The sequence below is a fragment of the Schistosoma haematobium genome, chromosome 5 (genome assembly GCF_000699445.3).
Source record: "Schistosoma haematobium chromosome 5, whole genome shotgun sequence".
Lineage (NCBI taxonomy): Eukaryota > Metazoa > Platyhelminthes > Trematoda > Strigeidida > Schistosomatidae > Schistosoma > Schistosoma haematobium.
The window spans coordinates 5,385,655-5,409,350 of record NC_067200.1 but is presented as its reverse complement, the minus strand read 5'-3'; the positions used below and the strand labels follow the sequence as shown (position 1 = coordinate 5,409,350).

Here is a 23,696-nt window from a genome sequence, read left to right as displayed (position 1 = left end):
GTTTTGAAGTGAATAACCCTAGATTACTTATGCTGACAATAGAGTTTCGTCTAGGTTAAGCGGAGACAGTAACATATTATTTTTATGCACTACATATTCTTAGAACACTGGAAAGCGTGTATACTCACAACACCTAATATCTTTGTGATGAGGTAGAGAAAACCAAAAGGCACGGTATGGAAGAGGGTTGAGGTGCTCGATTAGCTGACGTTCATTCACCTGTATGGAAGTTGAATTCTCTGACACTTGCTTACACTTTTTTTTAACTTGTTCGTTTTATGTACTTGTGAGATTGTACATGTCATAGCGGCGTACCGTTTCCATTGACTCATAAACTTTTTTCTTTACCTAACTGTGAAAGATAACAATTGACTTGTCAAAGCAAATGTGGCTCCTGTGTGTTGACAGTTAGTTCGTGTCTTGAATAAACCTCTTCTCGTACTTGTATTTGATGTAGAAGCCTATAGAACAGTACTGTGAGGTTTGGTATTTACCGTTCAGGTATTAACCATGACGAAGGCTTTAAGATGTTTGATAGAGTTCAATAGATGTAGTTTGGCCACTCAACTGAACATACTCCAGTGAACTTTGTAGTAATCTGGTGGTTAGTGTGCGTTGTATAAAAATAAATATTTCTCTACCAACTCAGTGGAGTCTCTGAGACCACATCCTAGACTTAGTTGATTACCGAAAAATACACACGTAGTTCTTTCGAAGAATATTCAGATAAGAAAAAAATTGACAGCATCGGTGCTTTAACGAATGGTGCCCAAGTAAGTTAGAAAAACCGACAATGGTCTTCGAAAGCAAAGTGATGTGTTACTTTTGAGCTGTCCAGTTAACGTGAGAGTTGTGTCACACGAAAGATTATAACGTGATCAAGCTTTTTTAGCAAATGATGTACCTAGTAGAACAAGTACGGTCTGTAACAAGGTCGAATGCTTACAACACCACTTATTTTGGACAGCTATCTGCCTTTACACAATAGATGAAAGTTTGGAATATGGTACCAGCTAAAAATAGAATTAAACGACTATGAACCCATCTTTTTGTTCTTCGTTTAGATTCATGGGTCAAATCGATTGGTTGATCCAATTGGTTATGAAGTGGCTAGAATGAATAAAGAAACTCATGGTTTTCCGTTAAAAAGTATGTTCTTCTACAACAGGTTGTCAGTCTTTAAAGTTGAAGAACTCTCGAAGAAATAAGCTTGTGTTAGAGATATTTTAGACCTACCTAGCAGATTTTCTCTACCAAGACTATACTAGCGCCATTTCTACGTGCGTTCAACCGTACTGGATGGTTCTGTGTGAAAATTCTTAACTTTTGGCATATTTTGGTGCAATTTTCAGATTCTAGAATATATCACGCAGTACATGAATTATTGAAGACCAACGTAAGTTGTCTATGTCGACTTTCGGAGCCCACTGGAATCGGGATGGAATAGTGTGGCTTTCTAGCTTATGTCGAAGACTTACAGACTACCCTCTGGCAATATCCAGGTACTGTGGTTATTTAAATGATTAAATAAAACCGGCGTGAGGTTGCTAAAGAGGTGTATTAGTTAGAATAGGTTTGAGAAACAGAGTGCAACCATTCCCGGATAGCTTAATCTATGGAATTTAATCAAATGTTGTGCTTTTTTGTCGTTAACTTATTACATGATTTGGCTAATACCCTCTGACTTACAGTTTGATGTGGCTTTAGAGAACGAAAATTAGAGAACAGCAAACCCAACCGAGAAACCCTCTGTTGACCAGCACATACCAAGCGCACAAATCTACTAGAAAAGAAAGATTTCAAACGACACTTTCAGAGGCAAAACCAACCGTAGGCCGTCGTAAAAGTGCATGAAGCCAAAAGGTAAGACTGTGAAAGCTGACAAATACTAGTTATTCTATCTGTCAATATCTCAGTCTCGTACCAGTGTTATTAAGTTCATATTTTCTCATCCACCAAAGCGGAACAACTTGATAAACTAGTAATCTACCGTTCACCGATACTGCCCACTCAACTATTTCAAGATACAGCATCCCCGGTTTACGAAAGCCCATGAAATTACCTTTTAATTACGACATCATGCATTTGAAAACGACGATTTCAAAATAAAAATCATTTTGATTATAAAAGAGGGGAACAACTAAAGTTTACTGAAATGTTTTGCTCCAGTTCGTTCTTGAAAACTTAGTGGTGTCTATGAAATGAAATTTTGTTCGTAGCATAATGTTTACCTTATGCATCATTAAGCATCAGAAACAACTTTGAACATACTGATCTCCACATATACAACATTCAATCCACTTGTTTGTATTGATAGCTACCACTCACGAGTACAACTAAACTGGCCCGTGGTATTCATCCATTTCAAAAAATGGCTGCGAAAGCGTTTTTCGACATTAAGGCCGGTGAAGAGCGATTGGGAAGAATTACTTTTGAGGTAATTGTAGTCTTTCTCAAAGTATTATTTCTCAGTTATTCAATGATGTTCCAGATACTACCAGGAACTTCCGCGAGTTGTGCACTCATAAGAACAACTTTGGTTATAAAGGTTCTGTTTTCCACCGCATAATCCCCGGCTTCATGTGTCAGGGTGGTGACTTCACTAATGGCGATGGCACGGGTGGTAAAAGTATATACGGAAATAAATTCAAAGATGAGAACTTCAATCACAAGCACGAGGCGTTCTCACTTTCTATGGCCAACGCTGGACCAAACACGAACGGTTCTCAATTCTTCATCACTACTGTCCCATGTTCATGGCTCGATGGCAAACATGTCGTCTTCGGTAAAGTCATCAGTGGTCAAGACGTGGTCAAGAAAATGGAGAGTTTAGGTTCCACAAGTGGAAAGCCGTCCAAAAAAATCATAGTTGAAGATTGTGGAGAATGTTAAATACCTGTTCTACCTATGTATGTTATAATTTATGAAACTTATCTGGCGTATATAAAATCGTCGTCGCAGTATTCCTTTCTTTCTTCAGTGTATACAGACTGGCTCTGGTCGCTAGTTGGTCTTAGTGATTCAATATCAATTTAGTATTTGACTTGGGGTAGTGAGTACGTGAATTGAGATGCATAATCGTTATGCGGGATAGGTCAGTTGTGAAGCTTTCACTGCTACTATAAAGGACAATGAAAGCGTCATAATACGACAACATAGTTCAGGCTAATAAACTTCATAACCACCTTAGGCCTAATCGTAAGTCGTTAATAACTTGACGTTTATATTCAGCGTGTGGGATCGCTTCTCTTGTACACTTCAATCGAGAGAACAATCTATCCCTGCTCCGTCGTTCATTAGGTTGGTTGTTGCGGTCTTCATTAAAGCAAGAATCATTCTAGTAGCAGCATGCGGTCTAGGAATAACCAAACTAGACGTTGATGTGCTCATTCAGCAGGATCTGTTATGCAGAGACCATAGCCCAGTAAGCACTTCGAGGCGTTTTTATTCTTCGGATTCACATGCTCGGTTTTATTATTGTCGTCGATCAAACTACTGAGAATCAGAATATATGTGGCAGTCAGCATTAGTAGTGAAGTCGCCCGAAGACAATACCTGGGTGGGGTTTGTAGCTCTTTCCTAGCAACCCTGATTGGTGATTTCGACCACTGATGGGTTTTTCGAAGGCGAACTCGCATCAGTATCCAGTAGGTAGTCATGCTTCAGGTGTATCAACTAGGATGATACCACCATCTTTACAGTGACGCTTTGGTAGTATAATGCCGGGTGCCGTGGTAGGTATCCTTCAGTGACGGCGTCACTTACCGCACTAGGGATTTCACACGCGTCCTAATCTACGGCAGTGACCTGTCCTGGTTGTCTTCAATATTGTTTCAGGGGATATTTTGGTGGTCTAGTGTTTGATTCTCAGCCACGAGTGCTGAAGTTTACGTAGTCCGGTCTACTCGGCGAGACTAGCTCGATTTATCCGGCGCGGCGTACACGAATATATAGGAGGTTGCGAGGATGTTTCGTACTTTAGGGTTGTCACCAAGCCCGTGATGAGCGGTTTCAGAGTCTGTAAAACCCTACGTTATGCATTTGTGCACAGTCTTTTTCATCACGATACTGGGATTCAGCACTTCGTTAGGAACGAGTGTGTCGCTCGATTCCATAATGATTGCTGTTGTGGTGTGTCCTACGTATATTGACATAAACAATATTTGATGTTAGTCGTGAACAGAAAGTCTGGCAGCAGAGACAAGAGTTTCGAACAGTAAAGAAGGGAAACAGGATGCGATTTGTATGAAAATTCAAGAACAATGAAGTCTGGGTCATCTTGAGACAATTGGTGGGCATTTTGCAAATTAAGCATTTACTTTATAGTTGTTATATTTTATTAACAAGTTTTGTAATTTTGTGTTAGACACATCTGATTGTCTCCACCATGTTCTGTTCACCACAGTGTTACTATTATATTCGAAGCGGAATATGGTCAAGTTTTACGTTTCTAGGTATGTGTGAAGACTAGCTTAAATTATGGGTCATAACCAGAAGTTCCATAATAGTATGAGACAGCTGGTAAGGACTTCCTGCTTCTGATTTGTTGTCCTGTGTAGAATTAATCTCTTGGAAATCGGTGACTGGTTTAAGTCAGAGAAGTACCGTAAACCTGGTAGCGATACAAGCTGTATCAAAAAGCTGTCATTTTAGGTGTTCGAAAATTCTGATTTGTAAAGTCACGAGATATATTTGTCTCCCTTTTCAGTTTAAAATCGTCTCGGTTTACACTAACCTTGCTGCTCCGTTATTAAAACCCTAAGTCTAAATACAATTAATTTTGTCAGTGACAATCAGCCTAAAACCTGACAGAGATATTTGTTAACCTGAGTTGCCATGTCATAATATCACGAAGAGATGAAGTTGATAAGAAATAGTACAATCGGTGATGTTGAGGACGATGAGACATTAAGAATGAAATTTGTAAAGAAGGATGGATTGAAAGAAAACAGTCGCAATAATATTGAAGACAAGAGAATTGGAGAGGAGATTAGTAAGTCCACCTGTAACCACTTCTGAACCATTTCAACCAACGCTTCCAACCAATTATGGTGGTCGGCCTCAGGATGTATCACTGGCAAGTGCTGTGTGTATTTGAGTGGACTTGTGAAAATCACATTTATTTGTCTCAGGTGTATTTAGCAAAGATGGATAGTTGCCGGAAATGGGATCTAGGACGTGCATTTCGTCCCGTGTGGTGCTTATCAGCTGGATGTACCTGCATCTGAGAGTTGATGTCCACTCTGGGACTAAAACCCAGTACCGTCCGCATCAAACACCATCGCGTTATCCACTCAGCTACTGAGTCCTCATAGCCATCTGCTTGTGCAATGGGGTGAAGTTTAATTCACTTGGCATTGTTTGCTTGTATCTTCCTATTGTTGTTTAGGACTACAATCGATCAGTTTCTTACTGTCATATGTGCATCCTGTATGGACCACCTCGATATTGCCTTAAGTCACAAGCTTTATAAGTAAAGATCGATAGCACCTAGCATAAACCAACAAGAAACTTATCAATTGAAGTCCTAAACAACAATGGGAGTATATAGTCAAACAATACCATGTGGATTAAGTGTATTCAGATACTTGTTTATCAGACACGAATCCATTTGATTAACTTTAGCTAATATTCTAATTGTAAGGAGTAGGTGTTGTGGTGGTGGGCGGCCTATGCTCCTTTTCGATTGGTAACAGGCGTAAGTAAAAAAGTAATTAGCAGAAGTCAGGCTACTTTTTTGGTCAGAACAAATGGTGGAACAGAATAATAACTTTCGACTTGGTGTTCAAATGCTGCATTATTTTAACAGGAACTACTGATCAGTAGAGAAATTCATTTGCGTTTATCTCAAACAAGTCTCTAGATTTATAAACCTCACCCAAGAACGAAGAATGCAAGCTAATCACTGGGGTTCAAGAACACCAGAACTGGCGGGATAACATTTTGAAGCACTGAATAGACCTGTTGCTGTTATCTCGGTCATCTACCAACCTACAAACAACACTACGGATCATCGTTGAACAGTCAATTGAATGGAACAATCATTATGCGTCAACTTCCTCGACTATGAGAAGGCATTCGACGATGAATAGGAAAAGCTCATGCATCTCCATATGGTACTATGTTGTGTCTGAAATGATCGTCAAAATCATACGGAATTATTATGACAGACTAAACTGCAAGTTCCTACATAGACAGCAGGTGACAGATGCATTCGAAGTGAAGACCGGTGCCAGACAAGGCTGCTTATTCTCTTCATTTCTCTTTCTTCTCCATATCTGAGGGGAAGCACGGAATATAGTGAACAGTTTGAATGCAGCTAAACGAATTGGACTTCCTAAATAACCTAACTGCTCTAGCCCATACACAGTGATAAGTGTAGGTTAAGACAGACAGTGTGATATCAATCTGTGCAGTAGTTGACCTCAACATACGAAATCGAGATCCTGAAAAATGATACAATGAGTAGCACTCAAATCACACTTGATAGACAACTGTTGGAAGAAGTAGGAAGTTTCATATACCTGGTCAGCATTACTAGTAATCAATGGGGATCGCATGCAGATGTGAAGTCAAATATTGACCAATCAAGCACAGAATTCCTTCAATTACAATACACATGGAACTTCAAACCAGTGTCATTACACATAAAATTCACAATTTTCAATGCGAACGTCAAAACAGTACATTGCACGGAGCTGAGACTTCGAGAGTTACCGCAACCATCATCAAATATGTGGAGGTATTTACAGACAATTTTGTACACAACATACTCGAAATTCGTTGACCGGATATCATCAGTTTTCGAAGTCAAATGTAATTGTCTCTCGTATCTTTATTCACAAATCTTTGTCTTTATGATTATTATTACTACTTTATTTATTATTATTATTATTATTATTATTATTATTAATGGTTAAACATCATTATTCATCTCCCCAAAACATGATTCAGGCACTTCGCATTCATCCCACCTTATTGTGTTTTACTAATCATTTTTTACACAATATAGTCTTCCACTTAATATTTGATCGAATTGTAATTGCACTATTATTTATGTCTCTCACCCTATCTAACCCATATTCATTCGGATCATGATGGATCACTTAACATCAAAGCTGATTCAAGTTAACATTCTATACAAGTCATATCAACCTAAACAATCTTATTGTATTTTATTTTACAATGCTACAGTTCACATGCTTTAACTTGAAATGATGTACTTTACCCTTAACCTGACCATTTCTCAGATTACTAATTTGCACTATACAAATGTAGAAGGTGAAGAGAATTTTTCGAAAACAATAGTCATTTTTCATAGATTAGTGTTTTGAAGAGATTATCAGGATCCTTAAACGATTGAAACGCAGAAAGGGCTTGAAATATGGCTTGAAATTTCCAATCATGGTAAATCTATTCAGTATTACTGATTGCTTGTAAAATGGAAGTTGTTTAACAGGAACCTGCCAGTGAGTGAGTTAGTGAGTGACCTGACCTCATTTTCATGACCTTTTCTCTAAATTCATATAAATAATGAATTCGTTTCAATCCTGATTCAATTCACTTAATGGTTTGTTCTTTTTCAAAAACGAATTTCATAACAGAGGAATACTATTGCAGTTGTGCATGTGTGTTTGTTTGTTTGCTTGTGTAATCGATCGGTTGAGTTGATTTGAAACATACTCGAATGATGACTACTCATGAAAGCTGATTGATTGTATTAGTGACCTTTCAGAACATGTAGTTATTACACATCAGGGTATAATCCTGTGCATATTCGTATAAGATCGGTTTGTATATAGTTGAACAGATCAGTAAAGAGGGGTCATGATCCCTCACATAGAGTCAGGTGTGATACTGTTATCTGAAAGGGGCAGTCAGTGAGAGTTGCATACTATTGTGTACTGATGGAAGTTAGACATTAACATAGTTGGATACCGGTTCACTGGTTCACAAGTATTTGTAATTCTTTTATTCTTATTCAAATAACTGTGTATTTAATAGTGTTCTATATTTTATTCACTAGTCTAGTGATTGTGCTGGAATTCACAATCATGATACTTGTTGTTATGACTAGTAGTAATTAAAAGACAGAAAAGCATGACAACTAACCTTCTATCTTATCTTATTCATCGTACTAAACATAATTATAGTTTCTAATTGTTTTTCTCCTCATTTTGATATACAAAACTTTCTCTTCTCCTCTTATCATTTCGAGAATAAAAACAAAAGTTGAAGTACGAAATCAGTTAGTTGGTCTAACCTGTATAGAGAAGAAAGAAAAAAAGGAACGGGCATCTTATGACTCTCGGTCGATAGAAATCAGTCAATACAATTTGTCTGTTTCACTCGCTTTGTCTGTATCTATCGCTTTCGTATATAGATATGTATATATATGTGTGTATGTTACTTCAGACAGACAATTATGATAGGCGTTTTTGTTGTTTACAGAATACAAATATCAGATAATAAAACGTGCTGAATAAATTGAATTTGTAATGGATTTAGTCATGATCATGTCAGTAATGAAATAGATATGATTAATACGATTGGATGGTTATTACACTATCAGCAATTGATTGTGAAGTTAGAAATGTGGAAGATTAGGACCAAACTGTTGATGGTCTATATGTTAGATTGTCGCTACAAGATTTACAGATCATGGTTTCGATGCCTGGAGGCATCACATTGTGTGAGTACTGGTATGTAGTCATATCAGAATGTAGTAGATAACTATTTTTATCCAGTTCTAAACTACTTGTTGTTTTGAAATCAAGACACCACATGAACTCGAGTTCAAAAGCTTCAAGACTCAGTGTGTACTATATTTGCTGGATATGTTGTTCCCAGACTATGAAGAAACAATTATCCATTACAATCTTATATTCAACTGATCTCCAAATAATCTTATTCATTGTCGATAATAATTTTCATAAACCATCTACCTAACTAATAGCAATAGCAACCAGTACAATGTGGATCCTTAACATTTCAACGAGCATTTGTAACTGGTAGGATTCAGTAGTATCAGGAATGAGTTAGTTTGTAATCAATGTTATTAGCTTATGATTGCGTTATATCATGAACAGACTGAAATTGAAAGAATGAATTTTGAATCACGGAAATGGAATTTTCAATAATTTTCATAAACACACATCATCTAAATGTTTCTTAAATTAATTTTGTTTTTCTGTAGAATTCAAGTTAATGATATGCATGATTCTGATTAAGTGAATATCGATTAATCTGCACTAATGTACTGGACTAACATCATACGGATTGTTTTTTTTTTAATTTTCAACCTTCTGACAAAGTAAAATACATAACAATCTAGGATTAGTTTAACCAAATTACCAGTGTGTGTCTGTGTATCTATGTATAATGTACATGTTTCTGGGTTGTTTTTTGTTTTGCATTCATATTGATGAGTCATCGACTTACTATGTTCAGACTAGTTAAATGGATACTGTAGTACAGAAAGAAACGAGAAACTATCTTAACCCGGTTACAATAGTTACTAATTGTTAAATGAATATTAATTATCATAGTTAACATCACATACTGATTTTAGTTAACTAAATATTAAATACCTGAAAGCATTGTACAGGGATTACATTTTAGTATTGCACTCCTGAGTAGTGGCGGGCATTCACAATCCTGGTATAGAGGATTTAATTCTCTGGTCTCGAGTGCCAGTATTAAACTTTTTAAAACACTGAGCTGACATCCAGTTGTTTACATATTAAACTTTCATCAGTTGATAATATTGCTCTCGAGTTCTTATAAGCTTTAAGTGGTTGTTTAATAAAGATAATTCCATGATGTTAATTATGAAATCCAAGAAAATCTTCATAAACCCGTTATAGGAATATTAGGTTGTTTAGTCAGCTACAACGTAGGACCAGGCACATATATGCATCAGTCCAAGTTGTCATACACCATTAAAACAACAAGATGAACACCGAATTCATAGAAGCAGTTACTTCGATGGTAGTAATGTATATATATGTACTGTATACACCTAAGCCAATGTGATCGATTCTGAAGTATGTCACTCAGAGTCTCCAACCATTGGTCACGATAGTCGCACGGACACCAACCAAGTAGTCTCCATCTACCATCATGACTCAGACCAAACGTTAGTGACTTTATGGACTAATGCCACGTTTTGGTTTGGCCGCATTTACATTTCTTCCATCGGTCTCCAACAATAGTGAGCATTACGCGTCGTGGCAATCAGTGGTTGGGTATGTGTAATGCGTAGCCCAACCACCTCAGTCGATGTAGATTTTTTGTGGGGCCCTTTATTTTGTCGTCATTTAGATCGGACGATGTTGTCGAAAGGGCCCGAGATCTGACTCCAAGTAGATCGTATGAATGTTTGTTATCACATATCCTCGTATATAATCATCCACTTAAATCACGTTAGTCAGTAAAGGAATTAAATAAGTCAAATAACGAGAATGGACTTTTGAATACATATATTCTGTATATAAAGCGAATGGAATAGAGAGAAGAGAAACGACGAGCAGTGAAGATGGCGGTTAAGCCGACACCCATTTAACCAAGCATTAATCAGTATTTATAGTTACACAAAAGTAGGTTACAGGCATGCGATGAGTAATGGGATAAGAAGTGTACACACACCTACGCGCTCATATAAAAACAGTCAAGATTGATAAGCGGATAATTAACAAGGTCAAAATGTGACCCAAGTAGAATGAATAGATTGGGCTGTCCGAAAGCGAGAATAAGATATATGGGCTTAACATAATAACCGACACTACAGATTCACAACCTCATCAACTGATTTACCATCATTCCATAATAACATGCATCTAACCTCACCATTACTACTTACCCGGTGATCCTAGCAGATGCGAACAATATTTCTAAGATATCTGTCATCGAATACTAGTAACTTACGACTATCCTCTACCCTTAATGACCATGGTTCGCAGCCATAAAGTAGAACAGAACGAACCACTGAGCAGTATGTTTGTCCCTTAATTGATAGACGGATATCTCGCCTTCCCCATAGGTGACGTAAGTTGGCGAAAGTCCAACGAGATTTTTGAATCCGTGCAAAGATTTCGTCAGACACCAGACGTCAAGTTTTCGACGCATTCGATTACTTCACTCCCTATCCTTAGGTTGTTAAGTTTTCTCAATGAATTTAAAATATCTTGATGTTATAATTGGACCTCCTTCCACATCCTATTGTTTGAAAGATAAGTAAAGAATTCATTGATGATAATAATTTGGGGAAATGAAGTGAACGAACAATCAGTTGTATATTATTTAAACAAGTACACAGAGTTTTTGTTAAAAAAAATCCAATTGCATATTAGGTATAAGTTCATCCTAAATCATATTAATAAACCATCCACCTTCAAATAAAGAGGTGTTCTGGAGATTGTTGAATTTGTAAATGAATATTATGGACAGACTTTAGTAAGATATCTATTGAAAACTAAGAAGTACTAGACATCTGCAATAACACACTTCAAAAATGAGCACCAACGACCCCATTGGCAATTGAGCCAATGACCAATAACCCTAGCTTCAACCACCTAACCTTGCTATCACTATATTTGAATCCGGTGGTCTATATTTTTAACTGCAGTCAATTCGTGATATTGCGTGACCATGGTCAATTATCATTGATAATGTTTTCCTCACATGTAATATTATAGTCATATCCACTGGTCATTGCTTTCCTGGTGGAGTCGTGGTTAGCTAAATACTTTGAAGTCCTGATACTTGAACGGAACAACTATCGATTGTTTCCTAGTTTTCAATGGTTGTCTAATTAAGATCAACCCGTGACCTATTCTAAGGAAATCTATGTAAATTATTCTACAACATCACTAGAGACTAGTCAGAATGTAGTTTGTCATAGTAAGTTGAACACACATTAAACATGAATGTGAATGAAAGAAAGTAACGTGAAATTTCGAAATTTGTAAACTTATAGAGTGTACTAAATAGATCACCAACATGAACAACTATTAATTGAACAGTGAGTTTGGTTAACAACTTGAGTTTTTGTATGACAATAAATGTACGAAAAGTATGTTTGTGTTAGCTCATTTAATGATGATCATAACCTATGTACTGATTTTCACGAAACCAATTACATGCTTGTAAACATAACATTGCTGATAGTTGTGCTTTAACTTCGATATTCCAGTGAATAAAAGGATAATTAGAGAAGTTGGAACCTAGAACTAAACAATGAATCATTTTATTTTAAAGAAATTTAGTGAATTCCCTAACCGCCCAGCCATTCGGAAATAAACCACATCATACCTAAAGCTGAAATTCATGAAAAAGAAAGAGTCTTTTTCGACATTGTTAATGTTGTGTAAAATGGTTTTTTAAAAAATCTTTTAGGCAAATATTTATTAGTGAATAGAATGATATTTTTTGTTAGGAAAACTTCTTTCAGTGTCCAAAGGTTTCTTCGCATTACTTACTTACTTAGACCTGTTACTCCCAATGGAGCATAGGCCGCTGACCAGCATTCTCCAACCCACTCTGTCCTGAACCTTCCTCTCTAGTTCTATCCATTTTTATTTGTATAGTGATCTAAAATTCATTTATTAACTACCAAATATGAAAGTACTGAGTTCGACGTTATATGAATTAGTAAGAAGAAGAGTACAACATCAGGACGAACAATAAAATTGACAAAAGTTTATGAGTTTTCAATGCTAGTTCAGCTAATATCATCTAGTGATTTTTTTGTTTTCCCGTTGTTGATATACAGAACTGTATACTGACGCGCTTCTATAGGTACCATATGTACTCTGACCAGGTGCCCTGAAGTTACCATTCTTATCATAGATTCATTCAAGTGTCACTACGATCATAACCATTGAGGTCGAGGTGAATTACCCGGGGGGGGGTCCAGAATGTTCTGCAACTTATATCTTGGATTCATGTACTAGCCAAATATCGACTAGTTGTATATTTAAAGTGAAATTTATGCGTGATTAAATTTCCTCCCTTTTTACAGACAAACGAAGATATAATGATTTTATTGTTTCAAAGATTAAGTCAATGGAATACTTAGTGTTTGACCTGACGTGGGTTCTTGATTGGGAAAAATTAGTTCTCATGCAGTCGTTGAGTTTCACAGTGAAATCTTCTCCATCAATAATTACAATTCTAAAATCGCTGGTACAATAACAGTTTAGCCATGAATTGTATCCAACGAAAGTCTTTTAAAGAAGGAAAGATATTAATGCTGAAATGTATTGTAGTCAGTATTTCAACTTAACATCGTTTAATAGTCGTTTCATTTCAAATGACTGATTAAATTGGACAAATTCAACCTACGGAATAGCTGGATTCATGAGTCAATTGAAGCTAGACTACCATGAAAGACCTGGAAGCACTGGAAGGCCGTTTCGTCCTAGTATGGGACTCCTCAGTAATGTGCATCCACGATCCCACTTTGCGAGACTCGAACCCAGGATCTATAAGTCTTGCACGCGAGCGCTTAACCACTAGACTACTGAGCCTACATTCAATGGCGTTAATATATAACTTTAACCATTTTTTCATTTCAACTAAAGATTTTCTGTATTATTTACAAGCTGATAAGTTTAAAACACAATTATAGACCAATGAACAGTTCTAGACTGTGGATCTAGTATTAGTTTAACCAAAAACTTGAGTAGCGTATGTAAGTGGCCAGCATTAAGATGTTAGAAAAGTTTAATAAAAACTCACCTAAGTTAATTCTTGGAATTTCAAAAATCCCAAATAAGGCTAACTGAATTAAACTTATTACCCTAACACCGATGGTGACCAAATTAGTCTTCAAACTGTTTAATAACTGTGTATATGACACTCATTCATTTTTCTTATTTTCTATTAGATAAAATTAACTTGGAAGTAGAATAGACTTCCTTATAGAATCATCAACCAGTGAAACTCTTTATTACAACATATAATTGTAGCTGGATCTATTAACAAACTAAAAAGTAAGTTGAATCAAATAAGAGACCCTCATCGCTAGAACTCACACATATCTATCAGCCTTTAATCCTCCCTGTGTAGCAGCAGTCTCTGTATCAGTAGGCCTCAGTATACACAAAAGGAAAACCAAGGTCCTCAAATTCAAAACGGAGGACAGCAGTCCGACCACTCTTGATGGCGAAACTCTGGAAGATGTAGAATCCTTAACATACCTGCGAAGCACCATCGATGAACAAGGAGGTTCAGATGCAGACGTAAAGGCGAGGATTGGAAAAGCAAGGACAGCATTCCTACAACTGAAGAACATATGGAACTCAAAACAACTTTCAACCAATATCAAAGTAAGAATCTTCAATACCAACGTCAAAGCAGTTCTACTGTACGGAGCTGAAACTTGGAGAACTACAACAACCACCATCAAGAAGGTACAAGTATTTATAAATGGTTATCTACGCAGGACGCTCAATATCCATTGGCCGGATACCATCAGCAAATGCCTTCTCTGGGAGAGAACAAACCAGCTTCCAGCTGAAGAAGAAATTAAGAGAAGACGATTGAAATGGATAGGACATACACTACGCAAATCATCAAACTGCATCACGAGTCAAGCCCTAACTTGGAATCCTGAAGGGAAGCTGAAAACAGGAAAGCCAAAGAACACATTACGTCGGGAAATAGAAGCAGATATGGAAAGGATGAATAACAACTGGAAGGAGCTGGAAAGGATTGCCCAGGACAGGGGTGGATGGAGAATGCTGGTGAGCGGCCTATGCTCCTCCACGAGAAAATGATAGAGATGAAAATCATAGAAGAGTAAAATCTATTTAAAATCCAATCGAAATTTCAAAACAAGGGTTACAATTCAAAATGAATGAAATTAAGATTAAATATCAATGAGGGCTAAATAAAATGAATACAATTGGACTGTTAAGATCGACACTTTTCAATATTACTCATAGTCTCCAACCATTTAATTCAATCGTATTACAGACCATAACCATAAAATGTACATCTCTCTACTGTTGGTTATTTGTAAAACAAGTGTCATATCATTTTTCCATCATTCCTAGCCTTATACCGATTGTCTATTAAATTAACTGGCATCTGACATTCTGGTAAGTAGTGGTTATGTATGTGTTATACGCATGGCGATATCGTATCGATTGAGCTTGTGAGCATACTATAAAATTCGATCAGTACCAGGGACTAGATAAACATAACATTAATTAACATTCAATGATCATCCAGTATCAATAAGATGTGTTTGCAGTGATGCCTCCAGGCATCGAAACCATGATCTGTAAATCTTGTAGCGACAATCAAACATATAGACCATCAACAGTTTGGTCCTAATCTTCCACATTTCTAACTTCACAATCAATTGCTGATAGTGTAATAACCATCCAATCGTATTAATCATATCTATTTCATTACTGACATGATCATGACTAAATCCATTACAAATTCAATTTATTCAGCACGTTTTATTATCTGATATTTGTATTCTGTAAACAACAAAAACGCCTATCATAATTGTCTGTCTGAAGTAACATACACACATATATATACATATCTATATACGAAAGCGATAGATACAGACAAAGCGAGTGAAACAGACAAATTGTATTGACTGATTTCTATCGACCGAGAGTCATAAGATGCCCGTTCCTTTTTTTCTTTCTTCTCTATACAGGTTAGACCAACTAACTGATTTCGTACTTCAACTTTTGTTTTTATTCTCGAAATGATAAGAGGAGAAGAGAAAGTTTTGTATATCAAAATGAGGAGAAAAACAATTAGAAACTATAATTATGTTTAGTACGATGAATAAGATAAGATAGAAGGTTAGTTGTCATGCTTTTCTGTCTTTTAATTACTACTAGTCATAACAACAAGTATCATGATTGTGAATTCCAGCACAATCACTAGACTAGTGAATAAAATATAGAACACTATTAAATACACAGTTATTTGAATAAGAATAAAAGAATTACAAATACTTGTGAACCAGTGAACCGGTATCCAACTATGTTAATGTCTAACTTCCATCAGTACACAATAGTATGCAACTCTCACTGACTGCCCCTTTCAGATAACAGTATCACACCTGACTCTATGTGAGGGATCATGACCCCTCTTTACTGATCTGTTCAACTATATACAAACCGATCTTATACGAATATGCACAGGATTATACCCTGATGTGTAATAACTACATGTTCTGAAAGGTCACTAATACAATCAATCAGCTTTCATGAGTAGTCATCATTCGAGTATGTTTCAAATCAACTCAACCGATCGATTACACAAGCAAACAAACAAACACACATGCACAACTGCAATAGTATTCCTCTGTTATGAAATTCGTTTTTGAAAAAGAACAAACCATTAAGTGAATTGAATCAGGATTGAAACGAATTCATTATTTATATGAATTTAGAGAAAAGGTCATGAAAATGAGGTCAGGTCACTCACTAACTCACTCACTGGCAGGGTCCTGTTAAACAACTTCCATTTTACAAGCAATCAGTAATACTGAATAGATTTACCATGATTGGAAATTTCAAGCCATATTTCAAGCCCTTTCTGCGTTTCAATCGTTTAAGGATCCTGATAATCTCTTCAAAACACTAATCTATGAAAAATGACTATTGTTTTCGAAAAATTCTCTTCACCCTCTACATTTGTATAGTGCAAATGAATAATCTGAGAAATGGTCAGGTTAAGGGTAAAGTACATCGTTTCAAGTTAAAGCATGTGAACTGTAGCATTGTAAAATAAAATACAATAAGATTGTTTAGGTTGATATGACTTGTATAGAATGTTAACTTGAATCAGCTTTGATGTTAAGTGATCCATCATGATCCGAATGAATATGGGTTAGATAGGGTGAGAGACATAAATAATAGTGCAATTACAATTCGATCAAATATTAAGTGGAAGACTATATTGTGTAAAAAATGATTAGTAAAACACAATAAGGTGGGATGAATGCGAAGTGCCTGAATCATGTTTTGGGGAGATGAATAATGATGTTTAACCATTAATAATAATAATAATAATAAATAAAGTAGTAATAATAATCATAAAGACAAAGATTTGTGAATAAAGATACGAGCGACAATTACATTTAACTACGCAATGTGTGAATTGCAATAGTGTAACTAGGTCATTCTTTAGTTAGAATTACTGTTGATTAATTTGCCTTAAGTTTGGTCAGTGGAGGCGAAGCGGCTGAAGATATTTATTTTGTACACATAGCTCCGCTTTCTTCTTCCGGATGGCTACTGCTTCAGCCATTTGAAGGACTTTAAGTTCGACAAGCTTTGGTAAATATTACTTACCCGATATATAATTGAAAACGATTGGTTTATACTGGGAGTATGACCAGTTTGCACTAAATGGGCTAGTATCGAGCTGTTCACTTTCTTCATCAGGCCTTTACTTAGCCACACTGGGAGATGTTCGCAAGCACGAAAATGTAAAATGTGAATTCCTGGACCAATATAACTTGCTCCACATACATCGTTAACACGATGTTTTACAAGCTATTCGCGCTGAGTTTTCAATATAGTTACCAACGATTTAGCTATTTTATGATAAGGAGAGTTACACATATATAACTTTGGTCCTAATAGGATCCCCGGTTTGAGTGCTTTTACTTACTTATTTACTTACTTACGCCTGTTACTCCTCGTGAAGGAGCATAGGCCGCTCACCAGCATTCTCCATCCACCCCTGTCCTGGGCAATCCTTTCCAGCTCCTTCCAGTTGTTATTCATCCTTTCCATATCTGCTTCTATTTCCCGACGCAATGTGTTCTTTGGCCTTCCTCTTTTTCGCTTCCCTTCAGGATTCCAAGTTAGGGCTTGACTCGTGATGCAGTTTGATGATTTGCGTAGTGTATGTCCTATCCATTTCAATCGTCTTCTCTTAATTTCTTCTTCAGCTGGAAGCTGGTTTGTTCTCTCCCAGAGAAGGCATTTGCTGATGGTATCCGGCCAATGGATATTGAGCGTCCTGCGTAGATAACCATTTATAAATACTTGTACCTTCTTGATGGTGGTTGTTGTAGTTCTCCAAGTTTCAGCTCCGTACAGTAGAACTGCTTTGACGTTGGTATTGAAGATTCTTACTTTGATATTGGTTGAAAGTTGTTTTGAGTTCCATATGTTCTTCAGTTGTAGGAATGCTGTCCTTGCTTTTCCAATCCTCGCCTTTACGTCTGCATCTGAACCTCCTTGTTCATCGATGGTGCTTCGCAGGTATGTTAAGGATTCTACATCTTCCAGAGTTTCGCCATCAAGAGTGGTCGGACTGCTGTCCTCCGTTTTGAATTTGAGGACCTTGGTTTTCCTTTTGTGTATACTGAGGCCTACTGATACAGAGACTGCTGCTACACTGACTGTCTTCATCTGCATCTGTTCGTGTGTACGTGATAGGAGGGCTAGTTCATCTGCGAAGTCCAAATCGTCTAATTGGTTCTGAGCTGTCCATTGTATTCCGTGTTTTCCTTCAGATGTCGAGGTCTTCATAATCTAGTCGACCACCAGATGAAAGAGGAAGGGAGAGAGTAGACAGCCTTGTCTAGCTGCGGTCCTTACTTGGAATGGATCTGTCAGCTGTCCTCCATGCACGACCATGCACTGTAGTCCTTTGTATGAGTTTCGGATATTATTGACAATCTTCTCAGGAACTCCGTAGTGTCGAAGAATTTTCCATAACGTTCTCCTATCCATAAAATCTTAGCAGATGGGTTCACACTGGTTTAATCATTTCATATAAACCCAACAAAATAGTCTGTTAGTCCCTGAGCTTCTTTAAAGTTCTGGTAAGCTCATGCTCTATCTTATTATTGAGATCTTTCTGGTCAGTTATTCTTTGAAATTCTAATTTTTCATCTACGATGGTATTCACTTTGTCAATGTGATCACTTTTATTAAGAAGAACAAATCCTGAACGTTTGTCATGTTTCATAATCAATAACCTCCGATCCTTTAGGAGTAGATTAATAGCTAAATTGTGATTCTTTATCCAACGACGATCCATAGTGTTGCGATTCGTTCTTCGCACGACCGATTCATACGGCATGCGGCCTCTTGATCTTGACAATGGTTGTGTAATGAATCTTTCATTCGGTTCAGCAACAATCTGTTGAAAACCATTCCTGGTATTAGTAGTAGTGCGATGCCTCTGCAGCTGAGTTCTCACACTTGTTCAGATCTCCTTTCTACCGTATCTTGATGAGGTGTCCTTCTCTCCATTGTGTGTCGGCATTTATTCTCCCTCCCATGTCCTGCTGAATGGAATGTGGAGCATGTTTGCAGTTACTTCCACATCTGAATTTAGTGCTCGACCTGGTACATTTTCAGAACCTAATGCTCTCCTACTCTTCATTTGTCTGATGGCCATCCTGATTTCATTGAATGTTGGTGAGAGAGCAGCAATGAGATGTTATGCGTGCTACTTCTATATCGATTGTGTATTCAAGTGTTCTTCAAAGTGATCTGCATTTCTGTTCTTCATTTCTTGAACCTCAGTGATTGGTTTTCCTCCTTTCTCGTTTACTGGCATTTCTGGTTTACTATATTTCCATACTAGTTTGTTCGTTGTGTTATATGGTTGTCTGATATTGTTTTTGTTTTGTGCTGTTTTTGTACTATGATTGCTAGGTCTTCCCCATATTTCTACTTGTTAACTCTCATGCTCCTCTTCACTTGTTTGTTTACTTCAGCGTATTCTGCATGGGTCTTGACTTTCTCTGCTATTGTTCTGATGCTGTAGGGTACTGTTTTTAGTTCTATCGATTCATCCAGCTACACAGTTGTGATAAATGTGAAACCATAGTTCAGAGAACAACGATTTATCTAAAGAACACTTTTTTATTGATGAACAAATAAAAATTAGCTATGAACCGCAACTAATGAAATGAAACGCGCGTCCTGGATTCCACTGCTAGTCACTATCCATCTTTGCTTATAATGCTTGTGAATTAAGAGAATATCGAGGCATTACGTACAGTATAAGTATATACCAGTAAGAAACTAATAAACAATACCAACTGAATTTGAAGATTCAAAGTCTATACAAGCTGAGCAATAAGTGTTATAGGGTTTGAGAGAAAACTATAATCATAATGAATACGGTTAACGTCATAATTATGTATAATTACTTTAAGATATTACTGGTCAAATAAACGCATTACAACATATACGTAGTACATGTTATTTTATACTGTTTACTGGATATTAATAAGTAGTATAAAACGATACACGAAAAACGGTATGATTTAAAGAGAATATATGCAGAGAAATTTAACAGACTTAACAGTCCTGTTATTGTTTTTTATACTTCGACTCTTCCGCTCTCTTTGCTTAAGATTCTTGCCGCCCAACACATCCTGGATTGCTGTAGTAAATGCTAATTTAATCCCCTTCCAGCTGTTCACCATTACAGTTTCCTTTACTCTCAGCCGATCTTGTTAGTTCTAAACTCTGTCTCCTATAGCTGTCTTGGATACGCTGATTGTTAGCATTTTTAATAAAAGTTGTACCAGAAGTTTTTATTGATATTTCTCCAGTTGTCTAATGCTTTTTTAGTTTCAGTTTCATGCTGCCAATAATCAGGTGGTAATCTGAAGCTATCTCAGATGCTCTCTTTTTTCTTACGTCTTAAATCAATCTTCTTTACTTTTTATTGGTGCAGATGTGATTCTTCGTGGTGCGGTTCAGCGAAACTCATATAGCTTTGTATTTTTTGACCACTTGATCTAACTCCGATTTGAATGGATACATGAATATGCTATAAACGTAAATCTTTCATTTAACTCCATGTATTATATAGGCTAACCTCGTTTGTGTGTCGGTGGTAATGAGAACTCAAATACGGGTTGTATTGGACGAGTTTATTTCAAGCACTCGTTTATCCAGAGTGACATTCAGAATGAGAAGCGGGAAAGAGAAAAGAAGCGGAGAAGGCAAATCAGCCAACTCATTTCGATAAAGCGTGACTTAATGTTTATAGCCACACAAAAATAATCTATAGACACGTAATAAATAGGATAAGCAATACACACGTACGCTCATATATAAAACAGTCAAAGTTAATTAGCGAACATTTAATTTGGTCAAAATGTGGCTCAAGAAGAAAAATTTAGTTGATCTGTCTGGAAGCTAGAATAAACAACGTGGGCATGATATAATAATAGGCACTACGGTATATGCGGTATATGGCAGAAAATGGTGCCACCTAAAACAGTTATTTAGACGCATGTAGATCTACCAGTACTGCAGTTTTCGTCCCTTTCTTCTATTCTATGTTGTTCAATGTCATTTTCATACCCAGTGTTGTCCATTCCAACTTTGGTGTTTAGATCTCAAATTAAGATGATCAAGTAATTTGCTGAACATTTCTCTACGATCGACTACAGCCTCTCATAAAACTGGTCTTTATCGTCGTCATTGCTATCATTGGTTGATGCATAACACTGGTTAACATTCATTGTGATCCCCTCCTTCTTTGCTTTGGAGAATGCATTGATGATCCTGGATCCATGAGATTCCTATCATACAAGTGTTCTTTGTGTTTCTTTGGACAAAACCAGTGCAACTCTCACTCCGTGTGTAAGCATTTTATTTTTCATGACCAGAATACAACAACATCTCTCCCAAATCTAACCGTTCCAATCGAGCTTGTGTTGAATGGATTTCATATATTCCGAGCATCTTCATGCTGTGTTTTCTTATTGCTGTAATTATTTGACTGGTCCTCCTAGTCTCTCACATTGTGTGGACATTCAATATACCTATGTTAATTGTTGTTGTGGTTGTTAAAAGAAGCGTCAACCTCCCAGCTTTTGACGTATCTTGGCTTTCACCATGAAGATTCTTTAGCTCCTAAGGCTGGTTAGAAATGCAGCTGTTATTAGATATTCAGTGGCATAAAAGATAATGAAATATATTAAGGTAAATAGTTATTCTTCTTAGACAAATGATTTCAAAAGATCATAAATCATCGATTAAAATATCAGTTTAGACTAACACATATCGTTTTAAGACACGTTTCAAGATTTACAATTTAAGTTTATGCATTTTAGTCAAGTTAAAACGTGCTTATAGGATTTCTATTATAGGTTGAACAGATCGGTTGAATCTTGATAATATGCCATTGTTTCATGATTAAAAGTAAAGAAAAAGTGTGAATCACTTATGTTGTTAATCATCGATTGGTGATGAGTCAATGAAGGAATGTTACTTTAATCATTAAGTTTAACTGATAAATTGGAATAACTAAAGAATACATAATGCTATCTGTTTTCCGGGTTCCGGTTTGTTGACAAAACTTGGAGGTATCAATAAAGATACATTATGGATTACATAGTTTAAAATTATTAGTTTATAATGAGGTCACTCAGAGAATCGTAACTTCACTCTTGTTTACACTATATTTCCACATAGTTTGTTCGTTGTGTTATATGGTTGTCTGATATTTCCTTCTGTTTCTTGTTTTTGTACTGTGATCGCTAGGTCTTCCCCATATTTCTACATGTTAACTCTAATGCTCCTCTTCACTCGTTTTCCTGCTTCAGTGTATTCTGCATGGGTCTTGACTTCCTCTGCTCTTGTTCAACTATTGCTAGTTACTATCATTTCGTTCTTCTTTTCTTGAATCTTGACCATGTTTTCCATAGAGATTCATTCCTTATGATGATGCTTCTGCGGACCAGCAGCTGCTTACACTTTAAAGTTAGTGTTTCTTCAACCTGTTTTCTGTTGTCCCACATTGCATTTTCTTCTTACTTCATTAGATCCTGTAAGTCTTGAAGCCTGTTTTTGTAAGTTAACCTGAATTCGTTGAGTTTGTCAGCATCTCGAAGGAAGATTTTATTGAACATTTTGTGCCACTGTTTCCTCGGTTGTCCAGTTGTTATTTAGCACCGATTTCATCTGGTTAACCATCGGATCTGAAGCTATGTCAGCTCTTGTAGCGTGGTGTCGAGTTGAAGATTAACTGTGAACACCGCTACCAAGAAACACGTGCCAAGTAGATCAGAAGGCGTAAGAAGCTCGTTCCAAATGACTCCATAAAATCCCCGAGAAGCCAAATACCAGAAGGCAATTAATAGACCAAGTCGAGTTATATTTGGCTGGCGATCTCGTGGCATCGAAAGGATACCGAGATCGTGCCAGGATACAACCTTGGTTACAGAAGGTAACCGAATTCGCGCGAAGTTACAATCGAAGTGTGTGAATAAGAATGGAAGCACAAAATAGCTGTCATTAGCACAGTCAAACAAAAGCGCGTTAAAACAAACACTGGTACAGTTGCCCGGCAGCCAAACTGACTACGTTATGGAAAACATACTGCTCACTGAAACAAACGAAAATCGACAAGTCCTCTCCCCTCAGTTGCTCCAACTGCATTTACCAATTCACATGTACGTGCCGTAGCACATACATTGGAAGAACTGAGAGAAGAGTACAGGTTCGCATTTCTGAGCATATTCCGAAGAACTTGACGCTGCGAGGGACTAAAGCTTTTAACAGTGCAATAGCTCGGCATCTACTTGACACCGGGCATACCGTCGATATTATGCGCGCGTTTAAAATTATCAATAGACAAAGAAGTACTACCACTCTCCGCTTTGCTGAAGCCATTGCTATTAAGAAACTGAAACCTGATTTATGCATTCAAAAAGAGACTTTAAT

The 23,696-nt window shown here is 36.8% G+C and overlaps 1 protein-coding gene across 1 annotated transcript; it reads left to right on the top strand.

The window, feature by feature from the left end:
• The first annotated feature begins 2,140 nt into the window (after positions 1-2,140).
• Positions 2,141-2,963, top strand: MS3_00009021 (uncharacterized protein). The gene has a single exon (XM_051217361.1). The coding sequence runs from the start codon at positions 2,581-2,583 to the stop codon at positions 2,890-2,892; it is 312 nt and encodes a 103-aa protein (XP_051064749.1). The 5' UTR covers positions 2,141-2,580; the 3' UTR covers positions 2,893-2,963.
• The last annotated feature ends 20,733 nt before the right edge of the window (positions 2,964-23,696 follow it).

Coding starts and splice junctions, on each gene's coding strand:
- MS3_00009021 (XM_051217361.1), top strand. CDS start 2,581: ATGTGTCAGGGTGGTGACTTCACTAATGGCGATGGCACGGGTGGTAAA.